The sequence below is a fragment of the Enoplosus armatus genome, chromosome 16 (assembly GCF_043641665.1).
Source record: "Enoplosus armatus isolate fEnoArm2 chromosome 16, fEnoArm2.hap1, whole genome shotgun sequence".
NCBI classification, from domain to species: domain Eukaryota; kingdom Metazoa; phylum Chordata; class Actinopteri; order Centrarchiformes; family Enoplosidae; genus Enoplosus; species Enoplosus armatus.
The window spans coordinates 22,435,298-22,452,276 of record NC_092195.1 but is presented as its reverse complement, the minus strand read 5'-3'; the positions used below and the strand labels follow the sequence as shown (position 1 = coordinate 22,452,276).

Sequence of the window (16,979 nt, the reverse complement as noted above, 5' to 3'; positions counted from 1 at the left end):
AGAAACAGACTGGAAATCTGGACCTGCTTCTACATATACTACTACTATATGTATGTATATATACATTGCTATTGTATATATTTTTTACTTTTATTTTTCACTTAAATATTGTAAATGTGTATATTTTTATTTTCTATATCTTATTTTTTAGATTTTGTACATACTTTTCTTTCTAAACTTATACTACTTTCTACTCTTGAATGGGAGCACCGGTACTGTATAATTTCCCCCCCGGGGATCAATAAAGTATTTCTGATTCTGATTCTGATTCTCACTCTGTCAAGTTATCTGCTGCTGCTGGTTTGTGCTTGGTGCAGAGCACCAGATTAATAATAGAATAATTAGGATTTAATCCCCTTTTGGAGAGGTATAATAGAGAATGTGCCTTGGAGGAAAGTGTGGTCCTTTTCTTACTAATAAAGTGAGAGAAGTTACGTTTAAATGAATTCACAGGTTCAGAATCTGTCCTGAAGAGAGACATTGAGTCTGACTGTAGCTCAGATGAGCATGTTGATTCTAAAGTTCATCCAAACATGCTTCATTTTTCTTTTTGTTTTAAGGATCTTTTCTTTGGTGTGTTTGATGTTGAGATGGGAAATGAAGGAAAATATTTTATAATACATTTTTATTTTTAAATAAAATAAATATAATATATATAATAAATACCAAATTCAATGGTACTAAACGTTCCTGTCTTTAATGAATTCATGCCATAAAATATTCAAAGAACTCTAAAGCTATGAGGACTGCGCTGTTATATGCAACGTTTGTGAGCTGGTAGGACTGATCCTGGAGCAGGACTGATCCTGGAGCACCACTGACTGAAGTTGGTGCTATGATCCTGCTATGATCCTACCTGTGGTCAATGCGTTGTTGATGTTGTATTTTGTGTGTCCTACATGTATTGTATGTGCTATTGTCTTTAACAGTGCATAAAAAAGTAAACGCCCCGGCTGTGACGTGTGACCTTTAACCCTTCAGGCTCCCACGTGCTGTGTGATGGAGGAGAGCAGCAGCGGAAACATGCGGGCGACCGAACAGAGAAAAGAGACGAAAAAAGTCCGAGAGAAAACTGTGAAGAAGAGGAGTAAAACGGAGGAGGAAGAGGAGCAGGACGAGGTGAGACACAGACGGGCAGGAGAGCAGAACTGAGTTAACTGGGAGAACTGGGGCGAAGCTGGCGGTTAGCTGTTAGCATGCTACCAGGACGAAGGTACACCAAAACACGCTGCTGAGGCAACGAGCTGTTTCAACACTCGGAGTGGAGATAAATACAGTAAATATTCAGTAACTGACAGCGGTGATGTTCAGAGAGGTGAGCCGAATGGTCAGTTTCTGAATGGAGTTCTGAGTAGAGACAACGCATTATCTCAGGTCAGGTCGACTAATCTGGAAATAAACATGGTAATCTTGAATTGAATTGAATTAATCTGAGCTAAAGCTATATAATGTTATACTGGGGTCATCGGTGTTATTAGCTGAAAACACACAATAGGTAACAGTGTGAACGTTTAACACGTAGCTTGTTTAAATGTGCTGAGATAGACTCACACCGAGCTATATTCAGAATCTCTTCATTTTATAACCTTTTGCATAGACGATATGGACTCTCTGATGATCAATACGGCACACCTGAATTACACACATATGCCATTTGTTAAATAATTAACCGAGTAACAAATACTGCTCTAACAGCTGTACTATGCGATAATGCAATAAATGCGTAACCTTAAATGGTTGAATCTGAATGGTGTTCTGGTGTATCGGAATCGGTTTCCGGTTACATACTTTATTCTTAGCTCAAGTTAGCTAATGTTATACTGTAATCAACAGTGTTGTTACCTATTCCTTGTAACGTATGTTACTTGGCAATAAACAGATTCTGATTCTGATTCTGATTAAAAGCTAACCGTGTAAACATCCAACAGAAAGCTAGCAGCTTGCAAACAACAATGTTGTTTTCAGTGCAGCATTGACTGTTAGCATGTTAGCCCTTCTGTTTATTTCAGGATACGTTTTCTGAGTAGTACTAAGGCTCATCAAACTCCAGTCAAAAGGTTTCGCTTGTCCTCGAATTTTGATAAACCTGTTCAGATATGACTGAGAACCTGTTCAGGATCAGGAAGGTCAGATGATCAGCTCAGGATACCTAGGGTTTTACTTTTACGTTTATTGTTACTGAAAGAATATTCCTCCACCCGTAATAACTAAGATAAGATAAAGTTAAATTCATCCTATATATATATATATATATATATATATATATATATATATATATATATATATATTTGTATAAATATATTTATACTGGAGATGTCAGATGTCTGTGAGACAATTGCTCACATTAAAATAAAATATCTTTATGCTGATTTTATTTGTTTCCCAAGCTCAAATAAAATTCTTCATGTCTGATGAGGAAAGCACTGCTAAAATCACCAGCTTTTGTATGGAGTTGGTGTGGTGTTCAGTAGTTTGAATCTGAATGTTGCTTCTCTTCAGATCTTCAACTTCAACAAGAAAACTGCTGAGGAAGAGGATGAAGATCTGTCAGACAGCGAGGACAGCGTTTACTCTGGATTGGAAGATTCTGGGAGTGACACAGAGGATAACAAAGACGATGAGGAAGAAGAGGAGGGATCAAATGATGAAGACGATGATGGAGATCTGAAGGTGGAGCCAGAGCAGACTCAGCAGGTTGAGTTTAAGTCTGACAGCAGTGTAGAACGTGAGGAACCTGCTGCTGTTCTCGGTGTTCTCCTGTAGAACTTGTTTTCTGTTTTGTTCGACCTGCAGATAGAAGAAGAGGAGGAGGAGGAGAAGAAGAAGAAGAAGAAGGGAGGAGTGAGAGGAGGAGAAGACGAAAAGCAAGGGGACGAGTATGAATGCGACTCTTCAGACGAGGAGGTGAGACGAGTTCCTCTGGGTTCACTAATGTTCCTCAGTGGTCTCTGTCAAGTTCTCAAATGTTTTTTAGGTGCCTTGTAACGTTCTGTCGGAGAGGGATAAAGTTCTCAGGAGTATCTTTAACATCAGAGTCTTTAATGTTCTGTTTGGGTCTCTAGCATTCTTTGGGCGTTTCTACAACCTTCTGTCAGATTATTCAATGTTCTGCCAAGTTCTCTAATGTTCCTCAGGTTCTTAAATGGTCTTTAGGTATTTTGTTTTGTTGGGACCAGGTTTTTTAACATTCTGTGCAAACATCAGCTGTTCTCTGACGGTCTATGTCTTCTGATGTTCTGTGTTCTTCTGCAGGACATCAGGAACACTGTAGGGAACATTCCCATGGAGTGGTACAAAGACTTCCCTCATATTGGCTACAACCTGGATGGGAAGAAGATCTACAAACCAATCAGGAACAAGGATGAGCTCGACGACTTCCTGGACAAAATGGAGAACCCGGAATACTGGTGAGCCTGCTACCATAATTCTAGCTCCCCCATTAAAGAGCGAATGCTAACGATGCTAACTTGTGGTTCTCAGCTAAAAGCATTATGTTTGTTTGCAGGAGAACGGTCCACGATAAGCAGACAGGAAGTGACATCATGTTGTCAGACGAGCAGGTGGAGCTGGTGAATCGACTGCAGAAAGGACAGTTTGGAGACGTCAACTTCAATGAATACCAGGTACGCTCAGGTGACACAGGTGAAGCTCCGTCCCCATCTTTAAACACGTTCCTGATGTTTTCTGTCCATTTATTCAGGTAAAGCTTTACTAATTAGTCTCTGTTGGACAGAATGGAGACAGCTGCAGTTTTACATCATTCGATGCAGTGAAGCTGCTGGTTAACAACATTGGAGACAGTGAAGCTGCTGGTTAACAAAATTAGAGACAGTGAAGCGGATGTCTTACATAATTAAGATGCAGGGAATGGATTCTTGTTTTTAGCCTTTTTGGCATCAGATAGTAATGGAAACACACCTGTTACCTTTCCCCTTCCCTCCTCAGCCTCAGGTGGAGTTCTTCAGTAAAGACCTGATGCTCCACCCGGTCACTAACAGACCAGCAGATAAGCGCAGCTTCATCCCGTCTCTCACTGAGAAAGAGAAGGTGTCTAAACTGGTTCATGCTATAAAGATGGGTTGGATCAAACCACGGCGGCTGGAGGACGACAGCAGGGGGCGCTACTATGACCTCTGGGCCAACGAGGACTCTTCTATTCTGTCCAAACACAGGATGCACCTGCCTGCCCCCAAGACCCCTCTACCTGGTCACCACGAATCCTACAACCCCCCGCCTGAGTACCTGTTCACCGACGAGGAGGTACGTCACCTTCTGAAGAGGTCACCTGTTTAACACACCTGGTTACAGAACTTCCAAACCAAACATCTGTTCTGTCTACCTGTCTTACACTCTGCAGCAAGCTCTGTGGGAGCAGCAGGATCCATCAGACAGGAAGTTTCCGTTTGTTCCCAGAACATTCTCCAGCCTCCGTCAGGTTCCTGCGTTTCCTCGTTTCATCCATGAGAGGTTTGAGCGCTGCCTCGACCTTTACCTGTGTCCCAGACAAAGAAAGATGAGGGTAACTAACACACCTCCAGCTACACTTGAAACACTAAACCATCTCCAGCCAATCAGGACACAGACGGTCTGTCTGTGAGGTAGATCGGATCAATAACATGTCTGTCTCTCTACCTGTCTTGCTGCAGGTGAACGTGAATCCAGAGGATCTGATTCCCAAACTTCCCAAACCAAAAGACTTGCAGCCGTTTCCAACAACACAGTCTCTGGTACACACACACATCCACACCCACACACACACACCCACCCAGTAGACAGGTGAATCCTCACTAACATCATTTACCTGTTGCCTGTGTGTGTGTTCAGGTGTATCAGGGTCACAGTGGTCTGGTTCGTTCCATCAGCGTGTCTCCATCGGGACAGTGGCTCGCTTCAGGTAACAAACACTCAGTGTCTGTTTCCAGTGTGTTTATATATCCAGGTACTGTGTGTATATTTACTGCGTTTACTGTGTGTGTGCGCAGGTAGTGACGATGGTTCTGTGAGGTTCTGGGAGGTACGTTCGTCTCGCTGTATGAAGACAGTCCAGGTGGGCGGAGCTGTGAAGAGCGTAGCCTGGAACCCAAACCAGTCTGTCTGCTTGCTGGCTGTCGCCCTGTAAGGACCCTGATGATCTCTCTGTCTGCCTGTCTGTCTCTCAATTCAATTTCAATTCATTTCAAAAGGCTTTATTGGCATGACATCTGATGTGTTGCCAAAGCACAATTACCATTACAAGCGGCATATATATATACACACACACACACACACACAGTGCTGTGAAAAAGTATTTGCCCCCTTCCTGATTTCTTATTTCTTTGCATATTTGTCACACTTAAATGTTTCAGATCATCTAACAAATTTTAATATTAGACAAAGATAACCCGAGTAATTAAAAAATGCAGTTTTTAAATGATGATTTAATTTTATTAAGGGAAAAAAAGCTATCCAAACCTACCTGGCCCTATGTGAAAAAGTAACTGCCCCCTAGACCTAATAACTGGTTGTGCCACCCTTGGCGGCAACAACTGCAATCAAGCGTTTGCGATAACTGGCAATGAGTCATTTACATTGCTGTGGAGGAATTTTGGCCCGCTCTTCTTTGCAGAATTGTTTTAATTCAGGCACATTGGAGGGTTTTTGAGCATGAACGGCCTATTTAAGGTCATGCCACAGCATCTCAATTGGATTTAAGTCCGGACTTTGACTAGGCCACTCCAAAACCTTCATTTTGTTTTTTGTAAGCCATCCAGAGGTGGACTTGTTGGTGTGTTTCAGATCATTGTCCTGCTGCATAACCCAAGTGTGCTTGAGCTTGAGGTCTCGAACTGATGGCCGGATATTCTCCTTCAGGATTTTCTGGTAGAGAGCAGAATTCATGATTCCATCAATTACGGAAAGTCGTCCAGGTCCTGAAGCAGCAGCAAAGCAGCCCCAGACCATCACACTACCACCACCATGTTTGACTGTTGGTATAAGGTTATTTTTATGAAATGCTGTGTTAGTTTTTGTAACAAGACGCACACCTTCCAAAAAGTTCAACTTTTGTCTCGTCAGTCCACAGAATATTTTCCCAAAAGTCTTGGGGATCATCAAGATGTTTTTGGCAAATATGAGAAGAGCCTTTGTGTTCTTTTTGGTCAGCAGTGGTTTTCGCCTTGGAACTCTCCCATGGATGCCATTTTTGCCCAGTCTCTTTCTTATTGTTTAATCATGGACACTGACCTTAACTGAGGCAAGTGAGGCCTGCAGTTCTTTAGATTTTGTTCTTGGTTCTTTTGTGACCTCCTGGATGAGTCGTCGATGCGCTCTTGGAGTAATTTTGGTAGGCCGGCCACCCCTGGGAAGGCTCACCACTGTTCCAAGTTTTCTCCATTTGTGGATAATGGCTCTCACCGTGGTTCGCTGGAGTCCCAAAGCCTTAGAAATGGCTTTGTAACCCTTTCTAGACTGATGGATGTCAATGACTTTGTTTCTCATCTGTTCTTGAATTTCTTTAGACCTCGGCATGATGTCAGCCTACTTCATTTTGTCAGACAGGTTCTATTTAAGTGATTTCTTGATTCAACAGGTCTGGCAGTAATCAGGCCCGGGTGTGGCTAGTGAAATTGAACTCAGCTTTCCAAAAAATGTGGTTAATCACAGTTAATTCATGATTTAACAAGGGCGGGCAATTACTTTTTCACATAGGGCCAGGTAGGTTTGGATAGCTTTTTTCCCTTCATAAAATGAAATCATCATTTAAAAACTGCATTTTGTATTTACTCGGGTTATCTTTGTCTAATATTAAAATGTGTTTGATGATCTGAAACAATTAAGTGTGACAAATATGCAAAAATATAAGAAATCAGGAAGGGGGCAAATACTTTTTCACAGCACTGTATATCTTTGGGGTTAGGGTTAGGGTTAGTGAACACAGCCTGGCCTCCCTGGGCAGCCTGTTCGGCCTGTGATGGCCTGTTTATATGGCCAAGCTGTACCCACTCAGTCTGTACATCGTCAATGTCTTCCTCAGTTTTCTGTGGGTCACGGTGGTCAGGTACTCTGCCACCGTGTGCTCTCTGTTTAGGGTCAATTAGAATCCTAGTTTACTTTTGGTGGGTTCCTTCCAGTATGTGATATAATTTTCTTTTTGTTCTGAGGTGATTTGGTTGGGCCAGATTGTTTGGTGTTGGTCCTGCAGCCCTGGTGCTGGTGGGCAGAGCCTCAGGACCAGCTGGCAGAGGGGACTGAAGGGCCTGGTAGGAGTGGGGGTCGCTGGATAGGAGGTGTTTATAGAATTTGATGGCTTTCTCTTGGATTTGAATAATTAGAGGGTATTGTCCAAGTTCTGCCCTGCAGGTGTGACTGGCTGTGTGTCTGTGGACTCTGAGTATGTTTCTGCACAGCTCTGCGTGCAGGGCTTCCAGTGGGTGTTTTTCTCATTTTTGGAGGCCTTGGCTGGTTTGTGGAGTCGATCTGAATCTTTTGATGCTCTTAATTTCAGTAATATGTTTCAAGATGTATTATTTTAGATAGGCATATAAAGGCAACATCCTTCTTCCCAGAGAAAAGGCCTGTCACTCTCTCTCTCTCTGTCTGTCTCTCTGTCTGTCTCTGTCTCTGTCTCTCTCTCTGTCTCTCTCTCTCTCTCTCTCTCTCTCTCTCTCTCTCTCTCTCTCTCTCTCTCTCTCTCTCTCTCTCTCTCTCTCTCTGTCTCTGTCTGATGACCTGTCTCTGATGACCTGTCTCTCTCTCTGATGACCTGTCTCTCTCTCTCTCTCTCTCTGTCTCTGATGACCTGTCTCTCTCTCTGTCTCTGATGACCTGTCTCTTTCTCACTCTGTTTCAGGGACTCTCTGGTGTTGATCCTGTCTCCCTCTCTGGCAGACAGACAGGTCGTCTCGTCGTCAGAGCAACTCCTGTCTGGTCAGCATGAGGTGGGGCCAACAGATGGGATGGGGCCTGTCACCTGGAGCGACACCGAGGGGGAGGAGCTTAACCAAGGGATCCGCCTCAAAATACAACATCCCAAAGTGAGAGAACACACCTGTTTCATTATAGATACCTGATCAATACCTGAGCTGAACTAACTGATCACTAATGATATCCACAGGCCGTCCACCAGGTGGCATGGCACACAAAAGGAGACTACCTGGCGTCGGTGATGCCAGATCACTCGAGCCACCTGCAGGTGTTCATCCACCAGGTGAGCCGGAGGCGAAGCCAGAATCCTTTCAGGAAGAACAAAGGTCTGGTTCAGTCCGTATCCTTCCACCCTGTCAGGCCCTACTTCTTCGTGGCGACTCAGCGATCCATCCGCATCTACAACCTGGTGAAACAGGAAATGACCAAAAAATTACAAGCCAACTCCAAGTGGATCTCCAGCATGGCCGTCCACCCCGGGGGTAACCAGATTCACCATAACACCAGATTCACCATAACACCAGATTCACCAGGTTCACCACAACACCTGAGGGGTGTACTACGAAGCTCAACATAGCCAGGCTTTCTTCTCAACAAAACCTAAAACCCTAAAAATTCCTGCGCGTAGGGCTGAGCCATCATCAATGGAGCTTCGATACTATGATTCACCATGGCAACGAGTAAATAGGGAGCAGAACCTCCATTTTAATCAGACCGTATTAATGCAGACCATGATGTGTCTTTAACAACAGCATTTAATTCAGTCACTGAGATGCTGTTAACTCAAGAAGACTTTCATGCAGCCGATATTAAAAACTCACTTTCTACATTCAGTCCAGTTTTAAAGTCTTCATCAGTCATCCTCACATCATCCCAACATGATGTGCTGACTAACCAATCACAACATGACGTGATTATTCATTGATCAGTGTCGTCATTGATCAGCTTCATACAGATGTTTGTTTAAACAGTGATTCCTTCAGTAACGTACACTAAATGTTTCAGGGGACCTGGTTGAAACCTGACAGCTGCCTTTATGTCCAGAGTCACAGTGTTAGAAAGAGGGACAGAGTGTAGATCTGATTCTGAGGGTGAATCCACGATGTCCACAGTCTCACATCGAGGACTTGGTCTTAATATTAAAGACAGTCCTTGGGTAACAAACTGATATCCAACTGGAATTTCGATGTTTCTAAACATGTAAACTTGTGCAGATGAATGTGATCTGATGAGGACTGAATGAGGACATGAAACAGTGTAAGAGACAGAGAGACGCTCAGTGAGCAGGTTAGTTCACAGTACCACAGTAACTGACCCAGAGTCAGCTCTGTTTCTGGACCTGAAAAGTTTCACTAAACTGGCTCTCTGGAGTACACCCCAGATTCACTGCAACATCAGGGGCACGCCTCGAGAAAACATAGCAAAAACTTTATTTAAACGGAAGCGATGGTGGTCTTAAACACCCTGTTGTGTTACGCAAGCGTTGCAACTATGGCAGCTGAGACGGCACGTCACTGCTGATTGGGTGACACCTCTGACACACCCACCAAAAGAGAGATGTCCCTCAAAGTCAGCGGCACACCATTTCACACCGTTTTGAGGAAACATGACGTTCAACCCGGAAACCGAAGCAAAACAGTGCTTCCCATTTTCAGATTGAACGTGCTTCAGTTTCTCTGCAACACAAAACCAGCTGACCAAACTTTAGAAAGACAGAATATGATTTCACAATAATCAGGTGACATCACTGTGGAAGGGCAGAGCTTCTGGCTCACCTGTCTCTCTGTCTTCAGGTGATCATGTGATCTGTGGGAGCTACGACTGCAGGCTGAGCTGGTTCGACCTCGATCTCTCAACCAAACCTTACAAGATGTTACGGTACGTACCTGTCAATCATCAAGTGAATCAGTACATGACAGATTTGATCACCAAGGGTCAATGCGCTAGAGTATTGATCTCTTATTTGCTTTTCTCTTAATAGTTTTGTTGTATTGATCATATTGATTACTTCCTGTCTGCAGACACCATAAGAAGGCGGTGAGGGGCGTTGCCTATCACAGACTTTACCCGCTGTTCGCCTCGGCGTCCGACGATGGATCTGTCATTGTCTGTCACGGGACTGTTTACAAGTAATACACACAGAAATACACACAGAAATACACACAGAAATACACACAGAAATATACTGTGATTTCCTGTCACACTGACCCCCCCCCCCCCCCCCCCCCCAGTGACCTGCTGCAGAACCCGTTGATTGTCCCGGTGAAGGTTCTCAGAGGTCATGTGATCACTCATGACCTTGGTGTTCTGGATGTGACCTTTCACCCCACACAACCCTGGATCTTCTCCTCTGGAGCCGACGCCACCATCCGCCTCTTCACCTAGCAACCTGCTCACCCACTCTGTTAATGGGTGGTGGTATCAGCCTGCCTGGGAACCCACCAGCCAAACTGGTGTGTACAGGGGTGTCCGGATCAACGATGGTTGGTTGCTAGGATACCACATGCTGTTGTTTCCCTGAGCAGTTACAGATTGACCTTTGACCTTGTAACTTTTTATTTTTAATTAAACTGAATTTCTGACTTGTTTATTTGTTTGTTTCATCAGCTGATGTGTGTTGTTACCATGGTGATTTGGGTTCAGCGCCCTCTGCTGTGTCTTAAAGTTTCTGCTTCCTGTCAGTGAATGAGATCAATATTAAAATCAGTTTTTCTTCCAGCTGACCGTCGGGTTGAAGCTTCTTTATTGTTAATTTTAAGAGTAAATGGCTTCTAGAGGAGCAGAGTTATATTTACGTGTTGGAGGTTAAACAACTTCTGGTCGAAACTTGAGAATACTTCGGTGGTTTGGTAGTTCAGTTTGCAGGTTGAAACTCTTTGTTTGATTTTATACATTAATTGTTGTCAACAAACCAAATCAGCTGTTTACAGTCCAACTGTTAATAAAATCAAATGACATTATTGGCATGAACATATTCAGATACAATATGATCTAAAAGTATGTACATTAACTCACTATGTTCACAACTAGGAAGTGAAACTGCAAGTTTAACTATTATTATTTTAAAACATTAGTATTTTAAAATAGCCCCCCCACACACACACACACAAACACACTATGTGTAATCACCTGTCATCAAATGCCTCCAAAAGCTAAAAGAAAGCTCATGTTGAATATTCAGTGTTAAACTGAAATCAGAACACCAGATGTTCACTGAACGCCTGGACCTAGACGAATGTCGGGGTTAACCAGGTACAGTGAACGCAACATCTGATCACTCACGTGTACACAGGTAAAACATTGAATTACGGATTTCTGTCACGTGTCTGTAATTCACTTCTCACTGACGTATGTTTGGATACAAATACGAGCTCGTGGAAACAGTGCCCCCCCCCCCCCCCCCCCCCCCCCGGCTTTTAATTTGAAAGATTTGATGTCTTTAAAGTGGAAGTGACGTCATTTTGAGTTTCCTGCGGAACGTTTTCAGTGTGACACCATCATGAGGCGTGAAGACAGAATCACACCGAGCCGCGAAAACTGCGTTTATACCAGCTGTTACTGGTAAATACTACAACATCTACTCTGTGATAATACAATATTTACTCTGGGATACTACAACATATACTGTACATAGTACAGCGTGCGTTCTGATAGTACAGCGTGTTCTCGACAGTTGATAGCAGTAGTGCACCTCTAAGTGAAATTGTAAATACAGAGCATGAAGTGTGGCTATTTAAACATTTCTTTTTACGGAGTTTACGGAACTTTACTGTATACATACCGTCACCGTGATATAAAAAGTGTGATAGAAGATTTTGGCCTTAACACCCATCCCTAGTGACAATGAGTAAATATATCAAATATATCTGAAGTACTGTATAAAAACACAGTGAAATAAAACAAAATAAAACATGTTTTATTTGTAGAACAAAGAAACACATGAATGAAACTTCAGGATATACTAGTCTGACTGGATGTCGGCTGTTGGGATGAGTCTGCCATTGGCCGACTATTTCAATGTCATTCTCCTCCGCTTCCTGTCTGCGTTACTGTCGCTGCATCCTGGGCTTAGCAATACAAACAAGCCAGAACGTTTTTATTTTCTGTCCCACAATGATGATGGGCTGTGCCAGACCTGTCTCTAAAACTAATTGTGGAGGTCTGGCTATGCGAGACTACTGTGCTACAAATAAATAAAACAAAGTGAATTTACCTGGACATAAACTGAGTTCTAACTGCTGACAGGTAGAACGTTGTTCTCAGGTTAAAGATCATTCTAACGTGATTGGCTGAGAGCGTTCTCAAAGTGCTTCAGTCAGTCTCTGCTGGAGGATGATCAGCATACAGTAGTAAACAGGAGTCATTCCCTCCAACCAGAATCTATATCTCTCATATTAAACACCGTCAGGGAAAGACAAAGGGCTGCCGCTCTCTGTACACTCTGCCACCCTAAGAGACCCTCTCATGATCCGCGCCCCCAAGCCCTATGACTGGTGATGCCATTTTTCAAGAGAACTGATTGGTCAGTAGGCGGTGCTTTTAAACGAGTTGATCTGTTATCTGGAACATAAACATGCTCCGGAGCAGGTTATGTTTGCAGCATAAGTTACCATGGTGATTTTTAGCGTGTAGGCTGCTAGATCGGAGGTTGTTGATGTTGTTGTTTCACGTAGTGATGGGGACTTGGGGAAAACAGTAACGCACAGATGGCGATCGGCAGACTTACCCCAGCAGCCTACATCCGGTGAGTCAGACTAGCTCGGCCCAAACGCGAAGTCAGTTTCGCCTCACATTAATCCCACCAATACGGCTGCTGGAGTGTTTTTTGAAGTATTTCATATGGATAACAGTCAAACTCAAACAAGGCAACACAATTTGTTCTCCATTTCTGATTCTCGGTGACGTCAGGAGAGTGTCAACTCTGATAGACATTCGCGACATTTTTTGCTGAAGTTGAACATTTCAACATATTTGGTCTATTCACGTTTTTGCATTGACTTTGTATGTAATTACGCTGTGCATGAGCTTCGCATTTGGTCTGAACACACCTTTAGAGTGCTAATCAATAACCCTAACCCGTTAGAAGGTTAGATCTGGTTACATCCAGTTTCTACTAACTGGTTCTACTGGTGACTGGTTGTGGTTCTGTTGTCTGCTCTTGTTCTGCAGTGAAGAAAATGTTTGGAAACTCTGCGAGTTTGTCAGATCGGAGCGAACCGCACCGCTGGAAGAACTGTTTGTGGTTTTCGTTTCTAATGAGAACAGAATGGTGAGAACACAGGAGAACTTGAAGCTGCTAGAACATCTATGCCACGTTCTACAGAATATGTGCTAGATCTAAAAACATTAGTCAGGTTCTATAAAACATCTGTCTGGTTCTACAAGGTTTTATAAAATGTATATAAGGTAATGTAAATCATATGCAGGGTTCTATATAAACTCTGCCAGGTTTCATATGACACCTGTCAGGTTCTACATCAGAAATCAGAATCAGAAATCAGAAACTGTTTATTGCAAAGTAACATACATTACAAGGAATTTGCCGTGGTCTGATGGTGCTACATTTTCTTTTTTAACATATAATCTGACAGACAGACATAATCTACATAACCTATCCCAGGTTATATATAGCATCTGTCAGGTTCTATAAGGTTCTCTAAAGCATCTGCCAAGCTCAATAAAACATCTCTAAAACATTTGTCAGGTTCTACAGAACATCTATTGTGTTCCTAAAGAACACCTGTCTGGTTCTTAAACTCACGTTCAGAGATTGTTCTCTGTTTATTCTCCATCAGGTTCCTCTGTGGAAGCAGAAGTCCGGACGTGGAGACCAGCCAGTGATTTGGGTCTGTGAGGTTCCTGCGTATAATAACTGTGATGTCACAGACAGTTCATTGTTAGTATTAATTACAGTTACGCCCAGAAATATTTGGACAGTGACAAGTTTTGTTATTTTAGCTGTTTACGAAAACATATTCAGGATACAGTTATATAATCAATATGGGCTTAAGTGCAGACTCTCAGCTGTAATTTGAGAGTATTCACATACAAATTGGAGGAAGGTTTTAGGAATTACAGCTCTTTTTCAAGGGACCAAAAGTAATTGGACAATTGACTCAGAAGGCTGCATGGGCTCGTCCCTCGTTAACCTGTCATCAATTAAGCAGTTAAAAGGTCTGGAGTTGATTCCAGGTGTGGCATTTGCATTTGGAAGCTGTTGCTGTGAACCCACGACATGAGGTCAAAGGAGCTCTCAATGGAAGTGAAACAGACCATCCTTAGGCTGAAAAAAAAGAAGAAATCCATCAGAGAGATAGCAGAAATGTTAGGAGTGGCCAAATCAACAGTTTGGTACATTCCGAGAAAAAAGAGCGCACTGGTGCGCTTGGGAACTCAAAAAGGCCTGGACGTCCACGGAAGACAACAGTGGTGGATGATTGCAGGATCCTTTCCATGGTGAAGAAAAACCCCTTCACAACATCCACCCAAGTGAAGAACACTCTCCAGGAAGTAGTGTATCAGTATCTAAGTCTACCATAAAGAGAAGACTTAATGAGAGGGTTCACCACAAGGTGCAAACCATTAATCAGCCTCAAAAATAGGAAGGCCTGATTAGACTTTGCTGGAACAGCATTCTTTGGACAGATGAGACTAAGATCAACCTGTACCAGAATGATGGGAAGAAGAAAGTATGGAGAAGAATTGGAACAGGCCTGGCAAAGCATCACAAAGGAGGAAACCCAGCGTTTGGTGATGTCCATGGGTTCCAGACTTCAGGCAGTCATTGCCTGCAAAGGATTCTCAACAAAGTATTAAAAATGAACATTTTACTTATGGTAATGTTAATTTGTCCAATTACTTTTGAGCCCCTGAAATGAGGAGACTTTGTATAAAAATGGTTACAATTCCTAAATGTGTCATGGGATATTTTTGTTCAACCCCTTGAATTAAACCTGAAAGTCTGCACTTCAATTGCATCTTGTTTCATTTCAAATCCAATGTGGTGGCATGCAGAGCCCAATCATGAAGATTGTCGCTGTCCAAATATTTCTGAGCCTAACTGTATGTCATTAATGATGTCTTCATGTGTTTCAGGACTACCACGTCGTCCTGCTCCATGTCGGTCTTCAGTCGGACTGTCTGGTTTTTGATTTGGATTCTGAGCTGTCGTTTCCATGCAGCCTGCAGGTGTACGCTGCCCAGGCCCTCCGCTCAGACCACAACATCAAACCTGCGTACCACAGGTAACACACCTGGAAAACAGAAGTAAAACCTTAAAATTGACCGTCTGTGGAGGAAGTGACATCACAGTTAAGTCTACCTGGGTCTCTGCTCTAACAGGAAGTTGCGTGTCGTCCCTGCTGACAGCTTCCTGTTGAAGTTTGCGTCTGATCGATCTCACATGAAGAACTCTGATGGATCATGGAGGATGCCCCCTCCAACCTACCCCCCCATACACTCCGCAGGTCAGATGACACCCCTGTAATGTGTCATCATTCACATGATGTCAGCATGTCTGATAATAAATGTGACCTCATGATGACATCACTGTGATGTGTTTCCTTCTCAGAGTGTCAGATGAACCTGGATGACTTCATCAGTATGAACCCTGCTGTCGGCTGGGGTCACGTGTTAAGTCTGGACCACTTCCTGCTGAGATACACAGGAAACTCATCATCATCATCATAGCTGATCGGTTTCAGGTGGACTGTTTTCAGACATTTTGTTGTTGTGGTGAATCAGAGCGCCTCCTGCTGGTCACTCAGTGTGCTTACAGGCTTTTACCTGTAGTCTGGTCACCTGGTCACCTGTACATGTGTTTACATGCAGCAGGTCAGAAACCACATTTCTATTGTTGGCTTCCTGATTTGAGCCGTAGTTGTGAGAGTGAAAGAACAGCCGTATGATGTCACCATGACGACAAATATTGTCTCGTTGTCTCAGTATGATGAGAAAAGTTTAACAAACAAATCAATGTTCAACTGTGGAAACAGAATGATTTATATTTCGATTAAATTATTTTGAAATGAAGATTCATCTGTTTGTAGTGATGTCACAGTGATACTTTCTGAAGTCTTTGTTCTGCATACACTCACATGTGAACACAAAATGTGTTGTGTGTCTGACTGATGATGCTGCATGTGTGATATTTGTAGTTCAAGTTCTGTCTCAACTTGTTCCTGTTGTCTTTTCTTTACTGATGAATATTTCATTATTTCTTGCCTTAAGACAGCTTTAATAAAATTATATTGTTTATTTTTCTTTATCATTTACCTTCAGATATTCATTAAATGTGCTCCTTTTAGTCAGTCTGTAAAATCTTCCCTTAAATTTGCTCTCAGTCCCACAATTTTTACTCGACATCCATAATTTATACATCCACTTGTAGGGAATTGAGTGCTGGTCAAGATATGTAACTATGGAATCAAACACTCACACAGTTACCACTGTCAGCTTCCAAGTGACAGGTATACGAACCAACTGCTGCATAGACTTGCATGTTAACTGAGAGCACAATTTTCAGGACGGAGGCAGTAACGGACTTTTGTAAACTGCTACTGTGCCCACATTTTTGACACTAAACACAAATCTTACACAGCACCTTCAGCAGGATGTCTTCTCTCTTATGGTAATTTAGTTTGGACAAGTGGAGTTACGGTCTTTTCGTGGTAAGCAGGACTTTGAAAGGTGTGCCTCAGCTAAAAATCTAAAATCTCAATGAAATGAACTGTCTGAGCCAAGAGTCTCAAAGCAGTTACCGTCACCATGGCAACTTTTGACTGCACATTGGGACACACAGCTGATTAAGATCAGCTGATTAGTGGAGTTTGACTCACAAACATACAGGTACTCACACATTTTCAAGTCTTAACTCTTCATTCATACTTTCATCTAGAAACTCCATTCAAATCTTAAAATGTTCCGCATTTTTAATGTAATATGAGGTTTATTCAACTTTTAAATCCTATTCATTGCATTTAGACCTTTTTACACTCATTCAGCTGCTTCTTCATGAAGCCAGCAACCTAGTTCAGCGTCAGCTTTTCAACAGCCAGCATTCATGCCGCAATTTCTTC

The 16,979-nt window shown here is 42.7% G+C and overlaps 2 protein-coding genes across 5 annotated transcripts; both read left to right on the top strand.

Annotated features, from left to right (window-relative positions):
• The first annotated feature begins 999 nt into the window (after positions 1-999).
• Positions 1,000-10,625, top strand: bop1 (BOP1 ribosomal biogenesis factor). Of its 3 annotated transcripts, none has more exons than XM_070921706.1 (15): positions 1,000-1,119; positions 2,500-2,670; positions 2,821-2,904; positions 3,253-3,407; positions 3,506-3,623; positions 3,946-4,260; positions 4,358-4,519; positions 4,647-4,727; positions 4,825-4,894; positions 4,983-5,115; positions 7,829-8,012; positions 8,093-8,384; positions 9,696-9,780; positions 9,924-10,031; positions 10,134-10,625. In XM_070921706.1, the coding sequence occupies exons 1-15, from the start codon at positions 1,000-1,002 to the stop codon at positions 10,285-10,287; spliced, it is 2,232 nt and encodes a 743-aa protein (XP_070777807.1). In that variant the 3' UTR covers positions 10,288-10,625. The 3 variants fall into 3 exon arrangements, with proteins under 3 accessions (XP_070777807.1, XP_070777805.1, XP_070777806.1); XM_070921704.1 differs by having other exon boundaries at positions 2,500-2,694; positions 2,794-2,904; XM_070921705.1 differs by having other exon boundaries at positions 1,006-1,119; positions 2,794-2,904.
• A 776-nt stretch (positions 10,626-11,401) lies between these two features.
• On the top strand, positions 11,402-16,158 carry ntaq1 (N-terminal glutamine amidase 1). 2 transcript variants are annotated; one of them, XM_070922075.1, is made up of 6 exons: positions 11,402-11,463; positions 13,072-13,171; positions 13,698-13,748; positions 14,998-15,146; positions 15,244-15,368; positions 15,473-16,158. In XM_070922075.1, the coding sequence occupies exons 1-6, from the start codon at positions 11,402-11,404 to the stop codon at positions 15,589-15,591; spliced, it is 606 nt and encodes a 201-aa protein (XP_070778176.1). In that variant the 3' UTR covers positions 15,592-16,158. The 2 variants fall into 2 exon arrangements, with proteins under 2 accessions (XP_070778176.1, XP_070778177.1); XM_070922076.1 differs by lacking the exon at positions 11,402-11,463 and adding an exon at positions 12,520-12,646.
• Positions 16,159-16,979: the final 821 nt, after the last annotated feature.